We start from the raw sequence: 21,325 nt of genomic DNA, 5'->3' as shown, positions 1-21,325 counted from the left end.
ATCTGATGAATCATATGCATGTAAATTACTTGAAAATGATATAAAACTGGTCCTGTTCCGATTAGATCAGAGGTGTTCTAACACCCTAACCTCAGAAAACAAAAGGGGATAATAAAACAACGTTCAGGAAGACCCATGCCTGCAAGTCTTCAATCAGAACAAAATTTAAAAACAAAAAGCCAGTCAAAGTGAATAAAAGTAATTAAGACAATGGGTAAAAAGCTTGTGTTCTTGTATAGGTATATTTAAAAACTTTTTCTAAAATACTTCTTGACTTTGTACATTGTGTGTGTGCTTAGCCACTCAGTTGTGTCCAACTCTTTGCGACCCCATGGAACCCACTAGGCTCCTCTGTCCATGGGGATTTCAGGCAAGAAGACTAGAGTGGGTTGCCATTTCCTTCTCCAAGGGATCTTCCTGACCTAGAAATCAAACTTGGGTGTCTTGCACCTCCTGCATTGGCAGACAGATTCTCTTACCACTGAGCCACCTGGGAAGCCCCTGACTTTGTATATTGATGGAGCCTAAAATATCTATAAAGTCTTCCCTAAAGTTGTCAATTAGACGCTGAGTCAACTCCTGCTCTTGTAGTTAAACCATCACTATTTCCATGCACATGTTACTTCTAATTAATTCATGTCTCTCAACATTGTCCTTTGCCTGTCAAAAGAGTAAGCATTCAATCATCAGCCAACAGTATCCAAGTGCCTTCAGGAGGAATAGATTTGTTTTCCAGGAAAAGATAATATATGAAAAGTCACTAATTCTGAGAAAATATCTTTTGTGGGGGTTTTATTTTTGCAATGGTATGCAGCAAAGCTAGGGGTGGGGCTGTGTTGTTCAACGTGAGGCTTGGGGGTGGTGGGCAGAGAGAGCTGGGATGTCAGAGGAAGGAGAAAGATCACAAACCAGGTGTGGTCTAGTGCTCCTGAATTTTAACTTAATGCCTTTAAATTTTATGGAGTTACTTGGCTTATGACAAACAGCTCATTTTATTTGGCACTGGAAAATGGTTTCAAAGGCAGAAAAAAAGGAATCATCTCAAATATTTTTTTAGAAAGTAACTGGTTAGAAAGATATTTCCTCGAAATAAAAAGTATTTTACTTGAGCAACTATGAAGCAGGTTGCTGCTTATATTTTAAATTAGCAGAATGGTTCCTTTTCATGCCTGTTTTGCTCCAGATAGATGTTGCTTATTTAAGTGAAGGCTAGAGCTTGACTGGCTCAAAAAAGCAAGTCCATTAAATTTACTTTGCAACTGAACTGAGTCAAGTGGGATGGAGTAGAGGAACACTAAAGAGTCTAGTCTATTCTAGAACATAAGCACCAATTGCTTTTCTGGACAGATAGAATTGGGGGAACTATTCACAAACACATTTTCTTTTTAATGGCTCTATCATAAGTTTGTCCATTAAAACATAAAAAGGTTAGATGTAATACATAACACTATCCATATATCTGTAAGAACCTACACAGTAAAAATAAGGGGGATGCATAAAAAATCATAAACTTGAATGAAGCACCTACCCTCACCCCAAAATTATATTTTATGATTTTCAGGAAAGAAGAAAGGAACAGTTTGTTTCAACCCTGGATATTACCGATGCCATTCATAGTTCTGGAATTTCATTTAGAATCATTTTCATTCAGACTAGATCTTCCTAGATTTCAATGACAATGTCAGGCCTGTAGAGCCTATCTTGTGAGATACCAGGAAGTCTTTTAAAACCATTATGTTTAAACTTTCCTTATTTTAGTATAAATGATTTCGTTAACTCCAGTTTACCATTTCTTTAAGTATTTTGTTTTTGCACTCATCAGGTAATTCCTACAACATGCCTTTCTAGGTGGTTTATTGAGACCCCAAACACACAGTCCTATACAGATTTCTATGGTTAAAGCTTTCATTTCATATTTAGTTTATATTAATGGACATGCTGAATTCAGTTACAGGGTTTTGTATGTAGCAATTACCCAAAAGATTTTTGACTGGCCACCTATACAAATAAAATTAACATCAATCTTTTTCTAACTGTTTTTACCTAGTAGAAAAACAAAACAAAATACGTATAAATCACGATTCACTAAAAAGTCGAATGTTTTATTCCCCACTTCCCCCTCCCCCACCACACACAAAAATCATCAGTTTCAGAAAGGACAGAGTTGTTTTATTTCTGCCAAAGCTGTGCCTAAAAATATTACATTTCATCAGTTTCACTTATCTTGAAAAGTCCCCAAAGGTTCCCTACCTGAAGCTGGCCATATTTTCAGTGCAAAATAGGCTGAGCTCTGCTATCTAAATCTAGATAAACTCCTGGGTTTGTAATCTGCACAAAGATCTATACATCTAAATCTCTATGCAAATCAAATGCTTTCCTGCATTCGTGTGAACATTCCAAAGCACCCAGGGCTCAGGGAGCAGGAGGAGGTTCTTACAGATTCTTCCCGGAGCCCTTCTTCTCCTTTCCCTCTATTTATTTATACTAGCTCCCTAAATAATTCACACTGCCTGCTTTTCAGCCCGAATGTGCCTCAGAAGAGGCCTACAATGAGCGATTGCAGTCACCAGATGGACTCGTGAATGCAGCAGGTGGGGCAGATGGCAAGGCGCCCTGTCTGATGCTGCTTGCTTCGGCATGGGCTGCCTTTCTTTCCAGGTACATTATCATCATCCGAACACTGAGTGGTGTGTAGTTTGGGGGTGGGGTGGAAGTGGGGCGCTGGCAAATCTCTGACATGCATTCCTAGAGGAATCATCAATTACCAGCTGCCCTCTTCCTCCCTGCCCCCCACCTCCAGCAACCCTGGATATTTTTACGCTGTTGCTTTGTGAGAGGGTCTGTTAAGACTATGGTGAAGGTTTTGCGATGGACTTTGGCACTAGGGATAAAGAAGGATGCCTGCGTTTTAAAATTCCACCTCGGCTTCATAGCAAGTGAAGAAGAGAGGATTCAAGGGGATGGACACCGGAAAAGTCAGGGAAACTATAAGGGAGAAATGTATTCTCATAGATACTTTGCCAAAAAAAAAACACAAATGAAGGGAAAAGGTAGGTGAGATGACTCAGCTCCTGTCTGTCATGCCTTTGTATAAAGGTAAGCTGCCCTTTGCATCTATCCAATGGAGATCAAAACTGTATCTTTATAGCTTTTCAGTGTTGCAGAAAATATTAGCTGTGCCCAAGTTGAGACAGTTCTGTGTCTCATATTTCTTTAAGAGTCATTTCCAAAAAGTGCAGTATTTCCCTTTCAAAGTTTGTAATTCTATAGTCCTATAGAAAACTGCAATGCCTATCACTTGAAATTGGAAATTTGCAGTCTCATGGTGCCAAGCTATCATGAGACAATCACTCAGTAACATGGAGTATAAATTTTAATTGAGCATAAACACTTGACAAAAATTCTCCCGAGATATTTCTGGCATATTCAGATTGGCAATGGTACTATGACACCATGATTTTAATCCTTCTATAAACTTAACTGATGCCAATATAAATCTTATTACCTAACTTCACTAATCATCTAATTATTAACATCTAAAAATGTGAAAGAGAATCATTTTAATGACCTGAAGCAAACCAAGCTGTATCTTCCCAAAAATAAATAAATAAAACACTTTAATAAAATGCGTTCACTGAAGGGAGACTGTAAAGACAGAAAACTGCTTTGAATTCCATCTTTGAGTCCTGGGGCAAATTGAAATCCCAGGCTTTGGGGAACAGCGATGGGCAGTTTTGCAAGACTGCTGGACAAAGACAGTAGCTGTGAGATTATCTCAAGATTAAGGGCAAGGTTTCCTTATAAAAATTACCTTTCAATAGTCATTTACTTTGATTAGAATGAATTTACTAACTCAGACTTTGCCCTCACAGTCCAACTACACAAATCTAGCGTTCAAATGCATCCTCTTTGCTTCTCCTATGACCAGGTAAATGTATTCTTCCCTGATCTTTTAAAGACTTTATCCCCCTCTCATTTCCAGTCTAAGAAACAAACCATACACGAGTCATTTAGAGTATTTTAAGATGTAATGGCAGCTTTGGTGATCAAAGCTTCAAAGGCTTCACAAGGAAGCAGTCTGGACCAGACTTGACTGCTCCAAGACCCCAATCACACTTTCGCAATATTTAGGACTGAAATGTACCATTTCTGATTTGTGTTCTTGAGGGCTAACTTCTTATCGGCTTTACAGGGCCCAAATCAGAAAATCAGAATGGATGTTTCAATTCACTTAGGTTTTATGTAAAATCCCTGCTACCTAAATTCCTGAAATCATTTTCTGAAGATTGACCCAAGCATAAGTTGAAACATGTTTTTTTTTTTTTTAATGTACTCAAGATGACTTATATTTTTATTACTTATTTCAGGAACTTTGTGCCCCAGATAGGATCTATACATAGTCAAATATTTTGGAATGAATGATCAAGAAAACGCAGTTTAATGCACTAAATTGATTAGTGATTGTAAAAATTGCAAAGGAATGAATGTAATCTTTTTTGATGCAATAAGAGAAGCTACTGTAAGCAATCAATTGGACACCAGAGAGTTGGCTATAAAAAATACACTTCAAAAATCAATTTTAAACTGGTATTTTCTAAACTTGATTTTATTAACTCTCCTTAAGCTATTTGTCCATAACCTAATTAATGTACATAACCAAAGGTACTTAATAATACTAAACAGAAGGAAATGGACATTTTTTAGAAAGACATTAAAAGGCAGATGGTAATAAATTAAAATGTAAAGATAATAACTGTAAAATTAATTTTTAGAATTATACATTTTATAGTGATTTGAATGTCTGTTCAGACTTCCACAATTAAACTGGCAGGCCAGATTATTTCTAAAATAAAAGTAGTAGCAAAGTCTCAGCTAAAAAATAACTGCTATTAAAAAAATTAAAAGGTAGTAAGTATAAGAGTGATAAAATGAGTGGGTCATTACAATTTAAGCATTGGATGTAAGAGAAAATACAGGTAATGTATGGTATAAGATGCTGCTGAAAGTGAATGATAACTGAAATTTTGATTTCTGACACTACAAAATTATTCTTTTAGTAAAGTCTATATGATATTCTAAAACAGATGCACCTTATATAAACACCTATATTTGAACATACTTTTGGAGTATCAGAAATCAGTGTCATGCTATTATATACACATGCAAAAATTTCTACATTTGCTTTGCCCGTGTTTAAAAAGTTAGTACATATGTGTGTCTGTATTTGTGTGTGTGTGTGTGTATGTAACACAATTTCTCTGATTTATTTCCTTATTTCAGATGCCTTTCTAGATGTGAATAAGTCTTAGAGTTTCAAAGTACAAGTTAGTTGAAACCTAACAGAGAAAAATAGATATCCAAATTTTATCCTGATACACAGTATATACAAGAATTAGCATAATTTAAACAGAAACATATATTTATATGCCACCTTTCTCTTTCCCAAACAAAATATGGACAAAGTCCCTCAGATGACATAAATTCAGTGTAATGCCCAATTTGTTAAACTCATGCAGTCCCCTATATTAACTATGACTTTTTTTATTTTTAACTATGATCTTTCTTGGTCAGTTTTATTGTTCCTAGGCAGGTAGCACTGATTGGGGAAAAAAATGAAGGGAGAGTGGTTATGATCTCTAATGAAATTACTTATTTATTTGTGGTCTACCTGCCTAGGGGAAAATAGACACTGAGTCATGTAATTAACACAAAAAGAATCTTAGAAGAATACAAACCAACCAACCATATTCTTAAGAGGCAGGAAATACAACGATCAAATAACTAAGCAACTTAAAATTTGAGGTAAAGACAGTATCTTTGCAATATTCACCTGTAATCCTGGTTCAAGATTTACCCAGACCACTTTTGCTCTGTTTGGTTTTTCCTCTTGCTGAATATCTGAGAAGAATTTTCAAGTTTTGAGTGTAGAGTTTAAAAAAGAGAGAATGAGAAAATGATCTCTAGCATGCATTCTGGGAACCTCCACAGAACTATTTGCATAGCCCTTGAACACTGTTTAGTAAACAAGGAGTGGACAGGACCAGAGTGGCTTCTCTCTTCGAGTCCTGCTGTCCTTCTTCAAAGCAAGGCAGGGGTTCTGTTTTTAGTACACACTTTGGTTCAGCGTTAATCCTGTTTTATGTTGTTCACACCTGCTGCTGACTAGCAGCCTGCTGATGGGCTGAGGCTCACGCTGCTCAGAGAAATCCCACTCAACTGAGAGGCCGGACAAAAGCTACTGGACGGAGCTGGAAACAAAGCCTGACCAGGGTCCTGAATACATGAGAAGCGGACCCCACAAAATCTCTCCTCTCATTTGCAAATAAAGTCTCCGATGTCCCAAATTTGCCACCCAACAGTAAATGCAACCAAATGCTCTTTTTTTTTTTGAAAGCCTAAACCCCATTGGTCTGTCTATAGTCCTCAGTGTTTTCATGTCTTTTGGTAAAATGAATGCCAATATATGCAAAAAAAAAAAAAAAAAAAAGCTTGCAAGAATCAGGTGTACATGACAGCCACCCTCTATGTCCTTACCAAAAGAATCTGTACCTGAAACAAACCGATTATTCACTTAAAATATCCTATTGCTCACCTATTCATGGAATTTTATATCCCAAAATGAACAGATAGAAAATACATATTCTGCCATCCGTGGCCACCGGCTGACCAGGACAGTGACTTGTATGCTAAGACGGTTCTCCCCCACCCCCCAGCCTGCACTGCATGTGCCTAATAGCAAACATCAAAAGGAATGACTTCTTTTTTGATCTTAGTACCAGCGATAAATCAAATTCAGTGCCACAGACAGGGGGGAAATGCACTACTAAAGGAAAACTCCAAGGCTGACAGTGGGACCAGTCGGAGGCATTCGCTCAATCAAGTTTCAGTAAACGATGCCCACCCTCCCTCTCTCTGGAAACAAGATGTAAGCTGTCATGTGCTTACCCAGAGCGAGAAAAACTTACCCAGTCCTGACGTGACCCTAAGTCAAGATGCACTTTCTGCTGACATTTCCAGCGGTGGTCCCAGAGCCCCTCCCACCCACCGAAAGACAGAGTCAATTTCCTTCCTATCTGGGAGTCGGATTCTGCCCGCAGGTGGGCACAGAGAGCTCCTACCGGCCAGCACAGCGCAGCCCCGAGATGAGCCGCACATCTGGGGGTTGGGGGGGTGGTGTCAAATAAAGACTCTGGGATCATTTTATTACATCTCCCGAAGCACCTTTCCTGCCTGCCACAGCCAATAAAGCCCCATGGGCTCCACTGCCAGCACTCAGGGAGCCACACGTCTGCCTAACCCACAGCAGTGCATAGATTTAATGGAGCACAGTTTTAATACTTCTCTGGGGGGGACGCATGCAAAGCGCTAACTAGCAAACTAAGGTTCTATTAATGAATGGATGTACAGGTGCCATACTGGAGATGCTGGCAGCTTCTTCCCAGTTTGCTTTCCAACTATCTGCCCCGAGCAACGTGCTCTTTGGGGGCAGTCAGTCCTCGAGCCTAGCTCCTCTGTTGGCGCCATACTCTTCCTCGGCAGTTGAGAAACGTACAGGGATGCTCGGAATCAGAGACGCTACCACAGGTGAGAAGCCAGGTGAAGGCACACTGTTTCCGTCTGTGTAAGACAGTGTTCTTAGGAACTCTCTACTGGTATTAAAGAAAAAAAAAAGTTGTCGAAAAAACGATACTCTACTTGCCGTAACTGCAGACAGAATTCATGTGTTTTTCATCATCGGACACAGCCCATTCGAACACTGAAAACATAGTTGTCACTTTCAATTTGTTTATGGGATATGAACAGCATAGGAGTAAATTCAATTATTATGTGGAATCACACAAAATTGCTGATATTTGACCTAGAAAAATGGCCATTTCATATGGCTCAACCTAATTTAATTAGAATCCTATTATCTTACGTTCATGCAAAAAAGCCTTAAGTTTGATTGGGAAATTTCATAACTTTCCTTCTTGTTTTCCCTCAGAAAGCTACCTCTATTTTTGTTTTTTAATCACTATCAAAAGTGAGATTTTATCGAAGCATATTTCAAGACTTGAGCCTATTAAGATTTGGGGTACACAAGCCTTAGCCATCAAAATTTCACTGGAAATCAAGTTTTGCTCATTAGTTCACCCACTCATTCCATAGAGTGTTTCCTGTAAGGCTTGGCCTTGTGAGAAGCAACTTGGCAACCCCATAAAACAAAAGAGCAAAAGCTTCATCCCAAGGGCCAAGAGGACAGAACGATGGAAAAAGATGGACAAGTCTCAGCTTTGACGTTCTGAACTAAAGGACTTGAATCACGGGTGATTTTTTTCTCCCCCAGCGGCTTTGTAAGTTTGCTCAAGACAGAAAGACTTCAGCGGATATCAGCAGCAGCGGCGGCTCTCAGGTCAGGTGATATTTAGCGTTTTGCATGTAGTATTGGCGATGTGATGAATACCCTCAGATAAGAAGGGGAAGAGGAGCTGCCACGAGCAATTGATCACAGTGTACTACCTGCCTCCGCCTCCAGCGCTGCTCCAAAGTTGGCCCACTCCTGAAGAAAGTGAGGCCACCTTCGTTGGAGGATAGCGCTTTCCTCGGGCACAAGTTTTTATTTCAGTTTGAATCTTACCCCATTGCATTGCCAGTGATGCATTTTTATGTTTACAATTGACATCTTCGTCAAAGAACGAAACCTCTGAGCAACGGCTCAAAAGCATGAAGGTTGCCTGCAGTTAAGTACTTATTTTACACCTAAACGGAGCCCAGTTGTTTTGAGTTAAAATTTAATAAACCTTAAACGGATGACCTTTCTTGCACAGAAAGGCCCAGGGTTACAAAAAAGAAACGAACTTTCCAATGAAATATATTTTAAGGATCTAGTGCTGAACAAAGAGCTAGTTAAAGCTGAATGCTTTGTCAATTTATCAGCTTGTGAACATTCTGTTCCTGAATTCCCCACTGCTCCTGGATGTATGGAACGGTGGTGCCTTGCTTAATCGAATACTATTGATTCGAGTGTGTCACAGTGATCTCATTGAGAGTAATCAATAGTAATCCAAAATCAATCAATCTGGCTCTTGCACTATCATTTATCAAATCTGAATACGCCAAATTATTTGTAGGCGTCAAATTACAAAGAAGAGAAGGGGGGAAAACCGGGGAAGTTAATGGTTTATATTGAAGAGCAAGACCAATGTCTTTGTTTTTTTTTTTTTCCCTTTAAAATGGACAACTACTTGGCCAAATGCATTTATCTTCTCATTAACGTATCCTAAATTTATAATGAATCTCATTCCATTCTTGGGAAAGAATAAGACTTCTTGTACAGGAGTGAGCTGGTTCAGCATAATCTTTAGAAACTTAAAGATGCCCCAGCTTGCGGAGATCACACCAGCATTTTCCAAGTCTGAGTAGCTACGTTTCAAATGCCTGTCATCCATCTGCTGGTAAAAAGGAGACGGGACTGGCACAGGACAAAACTGCATCTCTGAGGATCAGAAATGATGGCTAATGGAATCAGAGTGGAAAAAGGAAGAGTTAATTTCTCCAGAGAATGTACACCTAGATGCACGTGCTTATCAAAGAAGCTGCTGTTGGCGCTGAGGGTTCCTTTATCAACACATTCACCTGTAATTTAGTCCAGGTAATAAATCCGTCTATTCATTACAGCACACACTCAAAAGCACTCCTACTATTTAACGTGAATGAAAAAAAGGCCCAGAGTGTCTAAAACATTTACTTTCGCTAATGTAAAAGTGTTGGCATTTTACTTCATTCGCGATAAGCTGGTGCCAGTGGAAGTGATTATTCTTTTCTTATTCAAAGCCTATCAGCATTTCGAAAAGCTCTCTCCATCTTATCAGGTGTATGAACAGCACAGTTACTGAAAACAGTTTGTACGGCTCCTCTCTCTTTCTGCCCAGCTATCTGATAAACCCCCAACTAACTAACTGTATTTACACACAATCAAACAGAAGTTGTATCTTCCACGCGCGGTCGCCACATTCCAGTTGGCCGTAGGTTTTTCTGCTGTGACATTAACTTAACGAAAATGTCAGTAGCGAGTACCCCAAACTGACAACAATCAAGAAAACACTATAAAAGCACTCAACTAGAATGCACGACAAACAGAGACAAAAGCAAAACAAATGCGAATAGTTGAAGGCAATCTCTTTGGAATTTGAGGGGGGTGGGGGATAAAGTGTACCGTGTGTGCAAATCGGGATGAAAATCATGCACTTACCTTTGACCAAAGTAAATGATCTTTTAGCAAAACAGATCAATAGACAGACAGCAATTTTAAAAGAAAATACTGCTGACATGGAGGGGGTTCAGGAAAGTTTCTAAGAACTGAGCACGTATTGCCCCCACATTTCAGTTTATCTCAATGTAGGGCAGAGAGGTTCTATAATGTAAGCAAAGTAAGACAATAGTATCACCGAACTTACCCCATAAACCGAAGACAAGATAGAAAGCAAGGCTGTCACATATGGTGACCACATTCTCAGGACAGATTTTCCAATCATTAAAACCCTCATAAATGCTCTAGACATTAAAGTTTTGTTCACTATAAGGAAATAGAAAAATACAAAAAATACAATTTGAGTGTTTAACCTCATCATTTTTCTCATTCTTCAGAATTAACCAACTGAACAGTCCCATATACAGCTACAAAAAAGAACCATCCTAGAGACTAAGCTAAGGAGATGATCCACTCTCCATTTCTACCTGGTTAAAAAATGCTTTCAGGAGTTCATGGTTCATACAAATCGAGAGACATCCCTAATCATTTCTGGGTAGTTCTTCGGAGCATGAAAGACAATAATGATATTTCTAGAACAGAAGAGAAATATGAAATTTATTGAACAACTGAATAATAAATTCCTAACCCCATGAAAGAATCTCTGCCTGGGCTTCGGTGCATAAATGGTCCATTTCCTCCTCACCTCCTTTTGCTGAATGGCTAGGAGAGAACAGAAAAAGGCAGCCACATGCTCCCACCTGAGCCCAACTCCTGATTCTGTCTAGACTCCAAGAACAGAATGAGCCTTTCCTCAGATGGGGAGAGCAATAAGATGAATTAGCCAAGTGTGCAGTTCAGTACAATTCAGCTGATGGTTGCCTTTCCATCTGTGACACTATGATCCCAAGACTGGTGAGGCAGGTCTCATTTAAGTCTGTGGCTAAAAGGGGTGCTTCTGTCATTTCTTAGGGCCCAGGACCAACTGTATACAGACACTTTCTCATATATATTTTTTTCTTTCTTTGGCCATGAACTGTTGGTTATGGGTACAACAGTCCTCCCAAAATATCTAATTTGTTTTAATAGATCAATGGCTGTAAAGAAAGCATTGATAGAGTATTTTTTCATTTAGGGAAAAATGAATACAATGTAACAAGGCAACTTAGATTTTTTGGAGAAGTTAAAGTGCCACGATAATTTGGATTATGGAGGGCAAAGAGCTATTGATTGAACAACCTCACATTTGAATTTTTCTCTTAAGTACCTTTGTCTCTATAATTTTTCATATGACTCACGATTTTTGCTCACTCTGAACACAATTTTAGATATTTTTTTCAAAGCAAAATAAATTTTTAAAACTACAGACTGTAATAACCTACTAACTGCCTTGAAAAGGACATCTTTTCACATCTTTTCATTTTAGCTCCCATTGTATTAAGAAACTAAATGTATTTATTTAATGAGTCCTTTGTTTAAATTCTCAGAAGCCATTGCAAATGAATAAAATCTTCCTCGAGTACATGAAAAAGGAAATCTCACATACAAAAATACAATTCTGATCATGGAGGAGAAAAAAAGAATTCAGTGTTCTTCTGTCTATTTTCTGTGCATAAGTTCTTGATTTACTTTTTTAAATTTCATTTTTTTAACCTATTGAAGAAGCAAGACAAACATGAAAGCACAAGATACCTTATTTTTTTTTCTTTCTCAGAAAATGTATGCAATATGCAACAAAAAAAGAAATGTCCCTTTAAAGTGGACTGACAAGGCTTTTGATTCTCCACTTGTTAAAGACTTTATATACATCACACGTAAGAGCAACTAAGATTCACTACTTTGGACCTTTTTTTTAAAAACAATGAACCCCATTATTATCCCTTTATTTCCAAGATAGTAAAAAGATTTGAACAAGCTTCAGTTACTCTTTTTCTTTTTTTGAACAAAACTCATTATTATCTATGCTTTCTGTAGTCCCACAGAGTTTTAAAGAGAAGTAAGCAAACAAGCTGGTTTTCATTGCAGTTCTACTAGCCATCAATCTCTGATACAATATGAGAATTTATTGGTTGCTTCCCTTTTATTTAGTACCATCTTAAGCAACTGTTTGCAGAGGTGTATGAGGAAGCAAAGTTAAATTGACACGTCTGTGATATGCCTGACAGCCCTTCGTATGCCTAGTATTAATTTGCTTTCTTTGGCTAGGTAAGTGCTGCCAAAGCATATTATATATAATGTGTACTTCCAATCAAAATGATGAAAAGTATATATGCAATTTTGTTTCACTCAAAGCAAGATGAGAAAGCAGAGGAATGTATATGACAGAGACTGCCTTTAACAATCAAAATATAAATTTGCTTTCAAGTTCTCTTTTTACAATGCAATCTGATCTTCGATAGGCTCTCCATGAGTTTAACACTTTAAATAACTCTTTAATAGATTTTAAATGCCAAAAACCAGTGTTTTCATTTATTAGACTATGTGAAAGAATTCCATATAGCCAGAGGCAGCATTTCTAATGGCTAGTGTTGCATGTTCTATATTTATATTCAAATGCACATACAGATCTATGTCAGTATATTGAAATAAGACTTTAATTGGCCAGTGAGAAGCCAATTTATTTAAAACTGTACTTTTTCTTTTATTGCTTTGCCTCAGTGAGTTATCTTCCAAATAAATATACATGCATTGCCATCAATTAAAATGACAAAACATTTGAAAAATCAAAACATAAAAAAGCAAGCTTCTTCCAGACATTTTAAAATGCTTTTTATAAATTAAAAAAGGAGGTGCCTGAAGGTATACATACACAACACATATACAATCTGTATCTGCTCAATTTGATGGTTTTGCATAGTTGATTTGAAAATACATTTGGAAAATACTGAGAAATAGTGTCCAAATCAAAGAAAAAGAAACATTTGGCACTTCTGTAAAGAAAAAGTAAAGAGAAAGGGTGTTTGTTATAACTAAATGGAAATTATTTTTATTAGCTAGGTTTCCCAGACTTTGACAGTAGAAATCTAAAATGAACTTGAAACAAGAAGAAGATGCCAGGTAAATCCTTCAAAAGGCAGAAGGCTGTCACTTAACACTCTCAGATAATAAAAGAGCTAACTTTCAGCAGATGGATTGGCATAAAGAAACAGCAGGATTTTTTTAAACAAGAAACATTAAATCTGTTTAAGTATTATACAAACATATAAAGGTAGGAAATGAATCTAGGAATTTAAACAAAATATGCATTAGAACAAGAATTTGAATAGAAAGAGCATTTGGATAAATGTTTTCTCTCAACACTCAGATTCACTGAGCAAAACCACAGACCTTAAACTTACCTCTGAGAATAAAATTCAAAAATTCACAAATCTATGATGTCTTTCATATGCACATAATGATAATTAATTTTCTATATTTGCTTTTGGCAAAAAATAAAATGACATATTTATATAGTCAGATAAGTGAAATTTTTATTTTGCACTTATTTAAAAGCTATCATGTTTTCATTAAGATATATTTATCAGACCCAACTATATGAGAAAACAATGTAGCTAAGAGCTAATTCAAAACTGGTTCTTGGATATGGGCCCAAACCATTAAATTATGTACTTAATACTAGTGGCTTATTTCCTATTTTACAAATTATTTATGATTTCTATATACTGAATTTCAAGATGATAATTAAAAATGTATAAAATCAGAAACAAATTAATATATTAGGTTACCTGTTACCTGTCATTTATACAGCAGCTAAACCAATTTAGTTTAAAATCAGACTTGGTAAATACCTGAAATACTAATTCAAGGTTAAAATGATGCCTAGGAAATTTAACTAGACACTAGCTGATTAGAAAAACACTTGAGATCCACTTTATTATATAAATACACAAGAACACTCTCAGCAGCACACTTATATTCTACATACATACTTCTTCCCGTGTCTATATATGTATTTCACCTGCATACTATACATGCACATAAATGCACACACATGTGTGTAGTATATTCTACAGACTGCTTTGGATTTTAAAGTAGCGTATGCATAGCTATTTATTTACAATGGGATAGACCATGGACATCCCATACACATGGCTACGAAAATAATAATCAACAGCAAAATATACAAAATGCAGTAAGAGAGAATGTCAAGAGGCAGAGATGCTGGGTGTCATCCCCGGACTCTCAAATACAAATATAAGTATGATTGGAGAAAGAGAACCTAAATATTTCACTGTCAGAGAATGTAGAAAACAGCAATTCATTTCTATCTCATGTGCTTTAGGACAATGACAATTTAATACAAGGCCAGTGGATGTAAAAGAGATAAAAACTGAACAAACTGGGCCAGGGCAATCAAAGATTTTCTCCAGAGAGCTGGCTAGGGCCGGAGCTCAAATGCACTTACAACAGATCAACATTGTATTGTTTCTCTCTTCCATGAATTTGCTATGAAGCAAAATTCAGAGCAGAGCTTATCTGCTGCAATGACTTGAAACTTCTACTGAGATACCTCAACGCTCTCCTCTTATTTGTGAATTCTTGGTAGGTGATTCTGAAAAGTTTATTTGATATTAATTGCTGTCACAGAAATCATGGCTATCAACTGCCACTTGTATGACAAAGTATCAACCATAAGCACAGATTTTGATTTATTTTTATGAAATAACATAAGCAAAGCATTCAGTGCCAAACAGCACTTAGGAAGTCAAACAAAGAAATATTTTGTTTTGTCACTAGGCTAAGAAAAATGTTGAGGAATTTTTCACAAGTGATACGGACTTGAGATTAGGCATTATGCCTACCTTCCAAAAAAACGGCTTCTTCTTTGTCTGTAGTTCTTGCAGGAGTGAGGTATTGTGAAAGTATTGTTAAACAGAGTCATAGAGAAGTTAGCTGCCCCCTTTGATGAATAGCACCATGGACCTAAAATTAATTGCAAAAGTATGGCCTGGCTAATGAGATGGTCCTTATCTTTTTTTAGCACAGGAAGCACAAGTATTTTTCTACTGGCTCAATATTTTACAAAAATGCCTAAACTATTCTTAACTCAGTAAAAATATTATTCAAAGACCTCAAAGACACAAAATAACACAAATTCTAAGATCTAGAAAATTCGGAATGAAAACTAATTTCCTGTATTATTTTCTTTCTAAATGTTTATTTTCTTTTTTGCTTTGAAAAGAAGGACAACAAAAAAAAAAAAAAAAATCTTTTCTCTGGCTTCTGTTAGCATTTTTTAAAGCTGAATTACAATACCATTCTTTATAAGATGACCAATATATATCACAGGTCAGATTAAATCAAAGAAATATATCAAAGGCCGTCAATTTAGAATTAAAAAAAAAAAAAAAGAACAATGATGCCGTATTAGGGGGAAAACACTAGAAAAATGATCATCCATGCAAGAGAATTAATGGATATCCACAAGGGCTTTGCTAATAACATGGGTTAATTACCACTGCAACACACTAGGCTCAGTAAATAAAGCAGCAGTGCCACAAACACATTAAGATGAGAAACCATCACTGGAAGAACCAGCCAACACCATCACCCTTGCCTCTGCCCAGGAAATGGGAAGCTGATTCCCAGCCCTTTCTGCACAAGGAGCATTTCTAAACTTACCACCCAATGTGTACAGGGTAACACATAAACGCACTGACACAAAGGGCGAGTGAGACACGGGTGTCCAGCACTTACTCACCACTCCCATTCAACACTGATTCTCTTAACTCAGAACACTTTTTTTTGCTTACTCCAAGGAGAAAATCATAGGTTACATAATTCACACTGTCCGGATATTTCGACTATACGTAGTTTGGGATATGTGGTTATTTAATTTTTAGAGAAACAGAATTAATCTGTTCACTTTAGGGATGTGATGGGCAAGGTTACGAGACTCTACAGCTCAGGAACATTCACCCCGAAGTGCAGCCACTTGTCACTTCCAGCAATTTACAAAAAAATCATCTGAAATCCCCTACCTTTAAGGCTGCAGGTGTTTTCAACAGATTTATAGAGAAGAAACAGGAAGAAAAGTAACATGAGCTCCATGTCTGCAGTGTATTCTTTCTTTGAAAAATAAACTTAAACAGTCTGTTCATAGTTCCCAAATAATATCACATCTAAAGTGACTTCGGCAAGCTCCTATCTTTTTTAGAAAATTGCCTCCACTCTGATGTAGGCTTTTTGTTGTTGTTGTTATTGTATACATTTTCCCTTCCAGCCTATGTTTATCCCATGTATTTCGACATTATAATATTACTTTTGGATAGTTGTATTTCAATTTACTTTAGCTTTTAACAAGGAGTGATGAGGCAGAGAAAAGAGTCAAAACCCTGAAGCAGAAACAGTAAACCTTACACAATTAAACTTGCATAGCTCCAAACAGGAATTAAAAAAACAAACAAACACAAATCTGCTTAATTTTTGAGGTCTGGATTTTCATGATCAGGCTGAAATTCAAATACTAAACTGTTCCCTCCTAGCCTTGCCTGTTTTGGAGTGTTTCAATTGCCTTTCCTTCTTCCAACAGCTGTGACAACTGCTAAAACAGTCAGTAAAATTAAGTCCGCTCTATAATCCTGTAGTCAATGTTACATTTTAATCAGAGGTTGAAAGAGAACCGTGATGAGCACACTCATTTAGAATGATTAGACTGACACATATGTCAAAATGAGCAGATATATTATTTTCATCTATTTATGCTATCAGTTATTACGGCTATTAAATGTGAAACAAGCTTTCAAGTATTATGCTCTTTAATGCACTGGCACATTTCCCAAAATTTAAAAAAAAAACATAGTTATAGGTTAACATTTTAGGCTCTCCTGATGGTGGTCAATAAATTGAAGGAATCTTTTCTACAGCCTCCACAGCAGAAATTGTCCAATATTCTCCTCTGAAACTGCATAACTCTGGTTTCATTTCTGTGTATACACACACGTGATGGGGTTTAACCCAGCACAATTACTATGAATATTAATAGCATGTATAAATTCTGTGGTTTATTAATTGAGACAGAGAGGCAGATGCGTTACTAAGCATTAGATCTTTCTGTCTGTCCAGTGAACCACGTAACCATCAGAGCTGCAACCAAACAATAAATCTGTATTTTTTAAAGATGACTTTTAATTGAGCCAAAAAAGAAAGCTAGTTTGAATCTTGCGCCAAAGCCAAAAGGACATGTGTCCTGATTTCATTTAAATGCATCTGCTTTAAGAGGCTTATCTAAACTAATTATTCAAATTAGCCATAAGAAGTTAAATTCAAGGAAACTATTTTACAAAGAAGGCTAGGGGCAGGAGACAGATTTTTAAAGTTTATTTATTTATGAGAGAAAAGTTCTGACTTGGTTGAGCTTGGATAAGGCATTCTTCCTGACATGAAGGTGTATTAAATTCTCCAGTGCTACAGCCTCAGGTGTACTAACCTTCAAACTCCACTTGAGTGGGCAGTCCTACCTTTGTTTATTTTTCATTTTTATTTTCACACAATTTAAGGTTTCTTCCTTGGAGCGTTTACAACTGACGCAAGCACTGCCTTCCAATCTTTCGGTTCTTCCTAAGTCCATCCCTGGGCTAACATCCCTGGTGTGAGTGTGTATGCATGCAAGCACGTCTACAGACACGCATACACACACACTCACACTCAAACATACGAGGAGCCACTGAGACCGCAAGTCACTTTTCATCTCTTGCTTAATTACAAAGCAAGGCAATATGCAGTCACTAAGGACCGCTAGTGGACATCTACCTATAATGCATGACCTCCTCCTCTCGAGGGTTTTATGTTTTCTTCACAATCTAGAGAGAACTGTTTGCCAAGAGCACTCTTTTCAGAATTATAACAGTTGGTATTCCTGTAATGGGAAAGCAAAGCCATATAACTGACTCAACAGAAAGAGGAACCAGTGACAGTTACTATGATAAACTAGTATTTTATCTTAACAGTGGGTTGAAATTAAGTTTATGACCTACTCATTTTTACCCAAGAATGCCTAATTTACTCCTTTTACCCCTACTCACTTCTCCCCCACCCTGAGCAATACAAATATGTATATTTCCATGGGCATAAAGATATTCATAAATACGAGTGAAACTGCATCTAAGGACAAAAGTACTTTTCTGCATTTTCTGGACATGATACATGAAACAAATCCACAATCTCAGCGTCGTCTGTTCAAGGAGAAATTTAAAAAGTCACTACTGTTTCTTCTTTAGTTTTTTTTTCTCCCTTTAAATATTTATAGCGTGTGAAAAATCTCATGTTACTTAATGGACTGATTTGTCAGTTAAGTGCTGACTTAATGCTAACCATGCAAATAACATTATTCTAGCCCCGGCTTGCATAGGGCTAGTTTTTAAATTGTTCTCTGAAGGAGAATTAGTAAATGTGCAATTTCGCCTCTAACTCTGAGCGGTAAGAAATGACGGGGAGCTGAAAATATCTGTCAAGCTGCAAATACATAAGAGGCACTCAATAGTATAAATCATTTTGAATATTGTATTTTAAAACATCTTTCCTTGGGAAAATGGGTCCTAGTAAAAGATGCATTTTAACAGTTCAGTAAGCATTTGTGCCAAGTGCCTATTCTTAGCACCTGAATAAGAAGTGACTGTCACACAGCTGTTTTACTGACAGTCACTGAGCTTTGCCTCAAAGGTAACATTGTAGTCAGAGAACAATTCTCGACTTCCTGAATTAGGAGATCACCCTCAACACAAAAGGCACAAGACAGACACAAACAAGCACTCGTGCACACGAAATACCCAAGACATTACCTGAATCAGTGCGCCACGATCCCCTCCGTCCACCCCCCACACCCCCCCGCCACACACACACACACACACACGCACCCCCACGACGAGTTTTAAAAAGCAAAGAAAAAGGTACCTACTCTTCCTCGTAGTGCAGGGAAAAAGATTCAGGAAGGCAAAGTTCTACCGAATCCATGTGCGACCGGCAACCATTATTTGTGTACCCCCGCTATAAATCAAAGTTTCCTTGACAGAGCACAGTGCAATTAACACAAATGTTCTCCTAGTGACAAGCCTATAGGCACAGCCAGTTGGGACCAGAGCTCTCACACTCTCCTAATCAAGGACTTAAAGCCCCGATTGGAGCTTATTAATATGAAGTAGAGCTTAACATATGCAGTCCCACCGGCCCAGGCGCGCAGCCGATTGGGGGGCGGCTGCCCAATCAGGAGGGAGGCGACGGGAGGCTGCGAGGAGCCGCGGAACCAGGCAGGTACGAAGGGTGCAGAGACGCGACCCGGCTAGAAACTGAGCGCGAGAGAAAAGGGAGCGGGGACCAGAGATCCGGACGCTCCCAGTAGATACTGCGCTAGGCCCGTGCTTGCTTGCTCTTTTCTTTTTCTCTTTTCTCTCCTCCCGTGGGAAGCTAGAAAAGAAACCTAACTAATTTAACCCTCCAAGCCCCGGAGGGATCTGTCTTGGGTTTCTCACCCAAGATCTCTTTTTGCCTTGCCCAGAAGAACTCACGCAGACTCTCAGTTAATTTGGGAAAGGATTCTGCGGAAGGTAGAGAATGAAGTTTGTCCTGGCGTTGTCTGTGTTTGATTCCACCGGGGAGGGGGCTCCTGCTTACTGAGTGCTGTACTTTCTCATTGATCCGTCATCGTGTTGTCGTCTGTTTCTCTGATCTAGACTGGGTATTAAAAAAAAAAAATCCAAGATATGACTTCTAAATTGTTCGGATATGCGAAGTGGGAATCGTCCTCTGAGGTGGATTGCAGTTTTACATCACTACAGAAGAGGAGAGTGCCTCAATGCAATTTTCGAAAATGCCTATGTAAATTATATGTGTAAATATTTCTTTACCTGCTCCCCCTCTTTCTACCTATAGATATACAATGCATAGCTTTTCAAAACAAAGATAAACAACTGCGGGACAAATTGGCTCCTCCAGTTTCAGGAGTGGGAGACAGGGCAGCTGGGTAGCTAGTGCATTGAAAACGTCTCAGTGCATTTTGACAAAATAAAGACTGCATTTTTTTTTTTTTTCTCCTGTAGGGAAAGCAGTGCTAACCAGCGCACTAAAAGTGTTCTTAGTCATACATTTATTTCAATACAAGCCTCCAAACTGGGAAACATATACAAACACATATGATTTTTACCCCGAACATCAGCTTTCAAATAAAATGTAGTTTACTATTTGTCAGTTATACATAACACACCCTGAATGCTTTAAAAAATCAACTCAGAAACATTTCGTAAATCATCACACAGTTTGGTCATTATAAGCAGGAGTTTCAAACAGAAGTGCTTTTTAAAGACAGAATATAAGAAGAGAAGGGTGTTTTTTCTCTAATAGTGTATAAGCCTGATTTTAGTTTCCATATAACAAAGAGTTTGCTTAAGTCCTATTTTTAAATACGGGTTCTTTTTATACTAGCAAATGTACATGGGAATAGCTACCAGCTATTTATGGCAAAGAGATAACTGCTACCTTATGACCCGAAATTTTGATTCAGCTCTACTGCTTACCAACCCTTTTCCTATTAAGTCTGACATGATATAAATAGTCTAATCTTTGAGATCAAAATAAATTAGTTCATATATCCAGTCTGTGTTCAATTCACTAGATCAGAATTCAACTCTTTCTTCCACCCTCTCAAATTTTTCTAGGCCTTTAAAATAGAACAGCCACATTAACATTCAGAATATAAAAATGACAGACATGATTTGGTTTCCCCCACAGAAGAAAGCAATTTCCTTGCCATGTATTTAGCCATATCTAAAGATATGGGCCTGATGCCTTTTGTTTGTGGTCTAAATGCATACAAGTTTCTAGTGGAGAACTCCCATAGCAAAAGCTATGCCTAAGAATACTGTAGAAAAGCAGGTAGTAAAAGCTTAATTACCAGTAGCATTATGCTGTCTATATTGTTAAATGTGAACTCTGCAATTAAGATGTAAATTTGGTGGTGAGCAGTGAATTAAAAGAGCTTTGAGATGTAGGAAATCTGCAGACACCCGAGGAAAAAGAAAAAAGAGATTTGTCTGTTCAATTGAAAATGAGACATGTAATCATTTTATAATTTAAAAAATAAATAAGGCATTTGAAAAAGAAACA

General features: G+C 37.5%; 1 protein-coding gene across 7 annotated transcripts in view; it reads right to left on the bottom strand.

Moving 5' to 3' along the window:
* The window catches only part of ESRRG (estrogen related receptor gamma), a 693,205-nt gene that overhangs the window by 226,765 nt on the left and 445,115 nt on the right, over positions 1 to 21,325 (bottom strand). The window contains exon 1 of one of the 7 annotated variants that reach the window (XM_070385511.1): positions 19,125 to 19,365. The exons of the other annotated variants lie outside the window; for them this stretch is intronic. Coding sequence (XP_070241612.1) covers positions 19,125 to 19,180 — 56 coding nt within the window. The 5' untranslated portion in view covers positions 19,181 to 19,365. Of the gene's footprint in view, positions 1 to 19,124; positions 19,366 to 21,325 lie in introns of those variants that run through there. 7 annotated transcript variants of the gene reach the window in all.

The sequence above is a fragment of the Bos mutus genome, chromosome 16 (assembly GCF_027580195.1).
Source record: "Bos mutus isolate GX-2022 chromosome 16, NWIPB_WYAK_1.1, whole genome shotgun sequence".
Taxonomy (NCBI): Eukaryota; Metazoa; Chordata; class Mammalia; order Artiodactyla; family Bovidae; genus Bos; species Bos mutus.
This window is presented reverse-complemented; position numbering and strand designations above follow the sequence as displayed.